An 8,612-nucleotide genomic window follows, 5' to 3' on the forward strand; every position below is an offset into this window, starting at 1 on the left:
AAGTTTAAGCATGATTAGTTTTCTAGGCCCCTTAACAATCTCACTCAAACTTCACCACTTGGTCACACACAAAAAAACTAATTTTTATTATTATTCAACAAGATAAATATTAGGGTACTGCAATAACAAACTAAATAATATTTACATTTGAAAGATTCATGGTCTTAAGAATATTGCTGCTGAAGATGCTTGAAACTATTTATTTCTATTGATCGCACGAGCTATATACCATGATTATTATTTCTACCAATAGCTAGTTGTGTACATGTATATTATTTGCGAGAAATAGAAATAATCAGAAGAAAAATTATGAGGGTCCGTGTTGTTCTGCATATTAGAGAAGGAGTCGGAGTATTGACACGTTAAGCTACAACTTCAACCTTCTATATTTTCTAGAATTTTTCCAAACTCTATTGTCTAAATAGTATAAATATAAGTGTAGTAAGTGTACACAAATCTTAGACTAGAGCCCTAACTGTTGAGAGCCCGGGATGAGCGCCCCTCTGCCCCGCCCTATGGGCCGGCCCTGCACTACAGTTGGTATTTCATCTTAGGTAATAGTGCCGTGTTCGTCCTAAAGAAGAGTAGGAGAGAATTGAGACGATCCCCGACAATAAAAGATATATTTGTGCTAGTTATGTACCTGCCACATTAAGGAACCAAAATGATGGACTGAAGAGGATTATTCACCCTGCCTGCAGTTGGACCAACTATAACTAACTAATGATATATATATATATATACTCCGTACTTTTCTTCATCGGAAATGCATGCGGTTCCATATATTGATTCCCTTTTGTCACAGATCGATGTTCAAGTGCGGCTTTGTACTTTCTTTGTACCAACTACCAAGATCATATATATCATGTGATATCCACGCATGTTGGAGTATTATATATACACAGGTTATACAACTTTGATATCGACCATGATATATAAAATCGTGCGACAGGGACAACCTACCGAAGAAATAGCGACTTTTGTTCACTGAGCATTTCTGAACATGCATTAATTATCTGACCACACCAGTAATCTGCCAACTGAACATTTTTGTACACTAATCCTCCTAAGTTTACTACTAGTAGAAAATTAGGTCTGGCTGCCTTTAAGAAAAGGTGTACATCCTTCATTTTATATTTCCTAGTAAAAGTTAAAATTTACAAAGTTCTACCAAGAATATATGAATTTTTTAATTAGTATCTATGATACCAAAGGACTATGCTTTTATGATTGTTCAATACAATGGGTTTTATATCTTAGATGTTCATATGTTTTCATAAATATATAACTTTTTTTTCTTTGACCAAACACAAAATACGTAGTAATTATGATGAATAGAGGGAGTATGCGACGTGTCCTTTTAGCATGCACGCTAGCTCGCTAGCATGCAATATTCATTAAGATTTGTTGCGTTTTAATTAGTTCAGTTTTCCTGCATTTTACAAAAACATGACCAAATTATAAAACTTGGCACCATGCATGAATCTCAATGCACTAGATGGATGATAGAAACATGCATGGTAGATAACGCGCGTGTTTATTATGTATACTCCCTCTCCTTTCCTATTTAAGCAACCGAAGGAGACAAAACTAATGAGCACATATTTTTCCGATTGAGGTCAACTAAATTGGAACGGAGGTAGTAGCATGGAATGGATGTGGCTAGCTAGGTAGAGTGTCTACCGATCGTTGCCCGTGCCTTGCTGTAGTCGGCCATCATCATAGGATCTATCGAGGCTCGAGATGCCCGTGTTCCACACGTAGACTTCATTCACCCGTTGCAGACACAGACTACCTACCTGCAGCCAGCTAGCCTTTCTTCTGAATCGATGCAACTAGCTAGTCGGTCGATCGTCGATCCCGGTGTTGTCTTATATACGCGCGCATGAGATCAGTCCAGCAGCCCCGGCAGCTAGCTATATACCTAGCCAGTAGCCACCTTCCGTCTGAAGCCCACGGCATTGTGCATTGTGCATTGGAGCAAGGTTTAGATGAATCGACAAATGTCTGGGCGCGCATATGTTCTTCTCGCCCTTGTAGGATGCTGCTGCCTGCTTGGCCTGCCTCTGGCTGACGCTGCCGTCGTCGAACACACATTCCACGTACGTACGACCAATCTCTTACATGCATATGCATCCTATCCTATACTATGGGATCGATGCTATTCAGTCAAGCTTCATCTGCTCACAATCTATCATGCTTTCGCCGTCTGTAACTACTGACCTGCATGCATATAGTACATGTTATCATAGTGGCAAAATCACTGGTCTTGAAACTGGGGGCTAGAATCAAATTTCAAATGTTAAACGAACTTACGTTTAGGTAAAGGTATAAGGAAAAGGCATGTGTGTTCAGACACCAAAAGTATCTCTGAACCAAACGTGAATACCAAACAGGAGCCTAAACCTGCCCAAAGTTAGACAATGCAAAAGTAAACCCAAATTACAGGGGGCGGACGGTTCCTGCGATATTAGGGTCCGGAGTTAACACAGTTGTGGTCGTTTTATTTGGTACTTCCTCCTTTTCGAATTATAAGATGTTTTGGACATTTCAACATAAAGTACGTATGGACTAAAACAAGTAAATATGCACACTCAAATGCCTCAAGATACGGAAAAAGCTATTTTGAAACTGACTGATATCATCTAATTAACTGATATGCCTGATTGGATCGGTACGGTGTACTGGATGCAGGTGGGAAACCTGACGGTCAATCGGCTGGGACAGCGCCAGGTGATCACGGCGGTCAACGGGCAGTTTCCGGGACCCAAGGTGGAGGCTCGCGACGGCGACACCGTCGTGGTGCACGTCGTCAACTACTCCCCCTACAACATCACCATCCACTGGCATGGCGTCCTGCAGCGCCTCTCCGGCTGGGCCGACGGCCCCAGCATGGTGTCGCAGTGCCCAATCCGCACAGGCGGCGCCGCCTACACCTACCGCTTCAACATCACCGGCCAGGAAGGCACGCTCTGGTGGCACGCCCACGTCTCCTTCCTCCGCGCCACCGTCTACGGCGCCCTCCTCATCCGCCCCGGCCCCGACAAGCCGCACTACCCCTTCCCCACGCCGCACGGCGAGGCCACCCTCCTCTTCGGCGAGTGGTGGAACGCCAGCGTCGTCGACGTCGAGAGGCAGGCCATGCTCACCGGCGGCGCGCCCAACAACTCCGTCGCGCTTACCATCAACGGCATGACCGGTGGCTACGAGCTGGCTGTGCGGCACGGCAAGACCTACCTGCTCCGCCTCATCAACGCTGCGCTCAATTACCAGCTCTTCTTCAAGGTCGCCGGACACGCCTTCACGGTCGTCGCAGCCGACGCCTGCTACACCGACCCCTACGATACGGACGTCGCCGTCCTCGCGCCCGGCCAGACGGTCGACGCTCTGATGTACGCTAACGCCACTCCGGGACGATACTACATGGCCGCCCAGGTGTACCAGAGCCTAGCCAATGCCACCTACACCGCCGCCACCACGGCGCTCCTCCGGTACGAGCATCACGATGCAGCCGCAAAAGCTGCTCTGAGTAGGAGCAAAATCGTAATGCCGATCATGCCGGCGTTCAACGACAGCGAGACTGCGCAAGGCTTCTACGGCAGCCTGACCGGGCTGCTGCCGGACGGCAAGCCGACAGTGCCCCTGCACGTGGACACGCGGATGCTGGTCACCTACGGCCTGGGCGTCATGCCGTGCATGCCGGCGCAGACGCTGTGCAACCGAACGCGGGGCTCCGTGGCGGCCAGCATGAACAACGTGTCGTTCCAGCTCCCCACGACCATGTCGCTGCTGGAGGCGCACGCGACGGGCAACGTCGACGGCGTGTACACCCGAGACTTCCCCGACAGGCCGCCGGTGGTGTTCAACTTCACGAGCGCCTCCGCGAGCAGCAACAGGAGCGTGATGCTGACCTCAAAGGGCACCAAGGTGAAGACGCTGCGGTTCAACACGACGGTGGAGGTGGTGCTACAGAACACGGCCATCCTCGGGTCGGAGAACCACCCGCTGCACCTGCACGGCTTCAACTTCTACGTGCTCGCGCAGGGCGTCGGCAACTTCCACGCGCGCTCGCCCACGCGCTCCCCCTACAACCTCGTCAACCCGCAGCAGCGCAACACCGTCGCCGTGCCGGCCGGAGGGTGGGCGGTCATCCGCTTCACCGCCGACAACCCAGGCGTATGGGTCATGCACTGTCACCTGGACGCTCATTTGCCCTTCGGGCTAGCCATGGCGTTCGAGGTGGACGACGGCCCAACCCCAGACACCGTTCTTCCCCCACCCCCGCCCGATTACCCCCAGTGTTAGGTGATCGATTCATTTTTCATGTCTAGCGATGAACCAGATTCTGCAGCACGCCGCTCTCCATTGAGGAGATGTTATCAAGGTAGTCAGAATACTGATTCTATCATTATTATACGATTCTACATATAAATTGGTTGAATGGATTCTATGATTCTAGTTTAGGGGCCGTTTGGTAACCATAAATAAAATGAATTTATTAGGTCTCATCTCGAAAAATTAAGATTCCAATTCTGAAGTTCATGTTTGGCAACCATGTGTGAAATTATTTCGGGCCTGTTAGGTTCGTCGTACCATTTTTTCTCATATGTGGATATCTTCTCCCTAAAACCATGATAGCCATGATGGTCCGGGCCAAGTGCAAAATCATGTTCTGTATAGTTGGATGCCAACAAGGCCACACATGGTTGGAGAAAAAAAACGCAGGACGTTTGGTCGTTAGTTTTAGGCTAAGAGGAACATCCCATAGCAACAACACATAAGAAGCACCTCACACATCACATAACAAGAAGCACATCGAAATAGCACATCACTTAACATAAGTACTCGAATATAATATAAGACGGCACTACGTAGTTCAGGACAAGATGTTACGAACCAAGTTCAGGGTACGGTACCAAGTTAAGGACATAGACGCTAACAACAAGTTCAGGACATAGACGTTAACAGATTTCACTCCTCTATCATTCCAAGGATAGGGTCATGCTCTGGGCACTTCTTCACGATCTCAGTCATGGAAGAGTCAAAGATGGTAACCATGTAGGCATCGTTCTTGAGCGCCGTGCCTTGAAGGTCAAGAAGTAGTTGATCTTGATTTCGTGAGAGATACCAAAACCAGCCGAGTCTTGATCCATGGAATTTTTTTCCTTCGACTTCTATCACCTTGATCATCCATGAGCAATCGGTGTTGGTTTTCAGCACAATGGTCCTGGGACACTGCCAATGTACTGCCAGGAATAGGCAACAGTTCGAGGCCAGGTGACATGACGATCTAGGCGAAATGGCTTGGACCAACATTGTCATGGAAGTGCCCCACCTTCATAGCCCCCCTCGTCCTCTTGTGGGCACTGGCTTTTGCAGCTGCATTGGAGCTCCCTTCTCCCACGTTAAGGACACCAGCAGCAGCCATGGAGCACTACCACAAAAAACAACCCAATTGCAGAACATAAGTTGAAGCCAAATTTGATCATGTTATTTTTAAGCACACAATTGCAACCCAAGTTGGAGCCTCATATCTATGACCTGGCCGCATGAATGATCCTTTCCGACCAAAAGCAATGTTCAGGATTTAGTAACTGAACAATGCTCAAGGTCAGAAAGGATCATCCGACAACCATGGGAGGTCACAATCTAATCATCCGCCTATAAGATGAGCACAAAAAAGAACAATCATAGTAAGGCCTCATACAATAGTCACATTTCATGGAACTAGCCATACATAACCACAAAGCAGTGGTAAGCGAACCTAGTACACTGCAAACACTCCTGTTAGCAGAAATGTACATGGTTCGCTAGCCACTGCCATGGGATTTTGCCATGGTATAATCATTGGCCAATGCACATTATCAAGTTCAATTCCATGCAAAAATCTGCCTCATTTCATAGGAGTGGCTATAATGAACTTAGGGATGGAGTAAGTGAACCTTGTACATTGCTGCTAACACTCAAGGTTCACTAATCCCTTCCCTAGGTTTATTCCATGGTATAATCATTGACATGTACTATAAACAAATGCAAGGACAAATGCAAGGACATGTACGAGGGCATGATCAAGAATTCTTTAGGATCATAGTGCTAGGTTCAGTAAACCATCCATTCCCTCTGCTAGATCAAATCATCGGCATGAACTGTAAAAACGCTACATGATATATATATCGATGGTTCCTCCACATCTCCCCAAGAACAAATAGAACTACTCACACATGGAGGCAAACAACATCATCATGATTATATGAATGGAGTACAAGGGATCAAATAAGTAAACATGTAAAGCCTCACTTGGTTTTGGGATCACAACTAGATGAAAGTGAATGTTGATGGTGATGGTGATGGCGATGGTGATGATGATGATGAAAATGACAATGAAGCCTCCAAGATCCAAGCAACGGTGGCGATGGATTCTCTCAGTGAGTCCCCCCTTTAGATCCCTTCCGGAGTGAGCTTTATTTGTTCCATGTCTTCGATCCGATCAGACGGGGTGAAAGTATTTGATGAGACGAAGCCACCGGCACATGGTACGATCATCCAGTACGGGCGGGAATGACCGTACGACATGTCGTTAAAGCTTTTGTGATCATCCCTTCGAGAATTTGACCTTTGGCTTGTCCCCCACGTGTGTGGATAAATGTTTGGAAGGTATATATTGACTCCAACAATCATATTTCTGCCAAAATGACCCTTTAATTGATTTCTTCATTTACCTCTTGATTTACAGGATCCTGGTAAATAAAGCAAAAAAGGTGCACGCGAGCGCAGTAAAATGTCAAAATCCTATTACTAATAATGTAAAAAATATCTTCAAGCAAAACACTACACAATTTGCACTCGTCATTCACCTCACACCTAGAAACTCCTTAGAAGTCGCGAAGCGAGTCACATAAGACATTGGACCGTGCTCCTCCTATGAATCAAACACCGCAATGTCGATGATGCTACCACCCCGTGGGGTGAGGAATGCTCCTCCTTCAAATCAGACGATGTGAGGTCGATGTAAGAGAGAGTGGATTCGCAGGGAGGCAGCCAACGGGAAGATTATGCAAGCCAGTTTATAGGCGATGGTAAACATCGCGAACATTATGAGAGTTCACATTTTGGCTGAAGTCAAAAAAGGGGAAGATATTTAGTCTGAAAGATCTGCGACCACACTACACATGACCAATGTTTTAGACCCTTATGAGATGGCGCGGACAAACAACAACACTCGAGATATGCAAATTGTAGCAAATATATTCCACACGATTTCCAAATGAAAAATTGAAAGTTCAGAGATGGTAAACCTAGAGGGAGGGGGTGAATAGGTTTCTATAGATTTTAACTCTTTTTTTGCAATATGTAATATCCCAGGATTTGGGGTTACAAAAATAGAGGAAACAAATGTCTGCATTGCATTCAAGCATAGAAAATCCGGGAAATTTTCGCGCTTTCAAGTAAAACATGTCACAGTAACTGAAGTTTTATTTGACCTGATGAAATTGAAGTAGCTCATCAAGTCAAGTGCTATAAACCTCAATGTGACCTTTGCGAAAACCTTGTTTTGTGTAGAGATGATTTGATCTATGGGTTAGGTCAAATGGAACTAAAATCAACACAACAACACTATAATCCATGATCAATTGCTTGATCTTCTAAAAGATCATAATAGGGTATTCCTTGCACCAACACCTTGATTCATATGTAACTAAAAATCAAAGAACAAGAAAAAAAACCATTCTTGACTTATCTTTTCCATGTCTTTAACAAATAAATATTTCTACCATGAATCTCATGGTATTTCTTGAACTAAACTTTTGAATTTAACACCAACACAAGCTTATCACTAAACCCTAGAGATGGGAGAGGTCTATACCCATCAAAGAGATAAGAAAAAAACTCTAAATTATTAACACTTAAAAGTTGAGCAACTACCTTGAGGTATAATTGAATTCACTTTAAAACTACTTACCAAATCTGGTAAAATACAAGGACCTAAGGGCATAAAAGCCACACATTCTGATTTAATCATAACTTATTAAATATGTGGAATATCACAAAACTAATTTGGTTTACATTATGAATTGTAGTTCAAACTATTTGAATAAAATAAACTATGAGTATTTTGAAACTCATATGATCATGCCTTGGTGAAATCAAACATCACCATTCAAAATTGGGGTATAATCCTTATCTTTGACATTTTGATCCCAATTATAATATAAATACAATCACATATGATATAGTGAATCACCCACAAGCATAAAATCATTCACAAGATATTTAGTAACAAAATCAACTTGGCTATCCAAAAACAAATCACATGAGAGGATAATACCCATGCCACATAGGATGAAAATATCTACATAGCTTGAATCCTAAGTTATGCCACCTCATGCTTAAAGGATTGCTATGAATGAGAGCATGACAACCAAGCACCTTACTCATCAAATCAAAGCAAGAGTCACCCACCTATGTGTCATGATACTAGAGCTTGCTCAAGCCTATAAAAGGAGCCTCACACTTCATCCATTTGATCATCTGGTACCATGATACAAGGAAACCAACACATTGAGCCACTTCATAAAATAGTTAGGATTAAGATGAAGCAACTAGGAGTTGGA

The 8,612-nt window shown here is 44.5% G+C and overlaps 1 protein-coding gene across 1 annotated transcript; it reads left to right on the forward strand.

Annotated features, from left to right (window-relative positions):
• The first annotated feature begins 1,872 nt into the window (after positions 1-1,872).
• On the forward strand, positions 1,873-4,416 carry LOC127334132 (laccase-14). Its single transcript, XM_051360550.1, has 2 exons — positions 1,873-2,102; positions 2,695-4,416. Exons 1-2 carry the CDS (start codon positions 1,992-1,994, stop codon positions 4,303-4,305), a joined length of 1,722 nt encoding a protein of 573 aa, XP_051216510.1. The 5' UTR covers positions 1,873-1,991; the 3' UTR covers positions 4,306-4,416.
• Positions 4,417-8,612: the final 4,196 nt, after the last annotated feature.

This window comes from Lolium perenne, chromosome 2, assembly GCF_019359855.2.
Source record: "Lolium perenne isolate Kyuss_39 chromosome 2, Kyuss_2.0, whole genome shotgun sequence".
In the NCBI taxonomy this organism is placed as follows: Eukaryota; Viridiplantae; Streptophyta; class Magnoliopsida; order Poales; family Poaceae; genus Lolium; species Lolium perenne.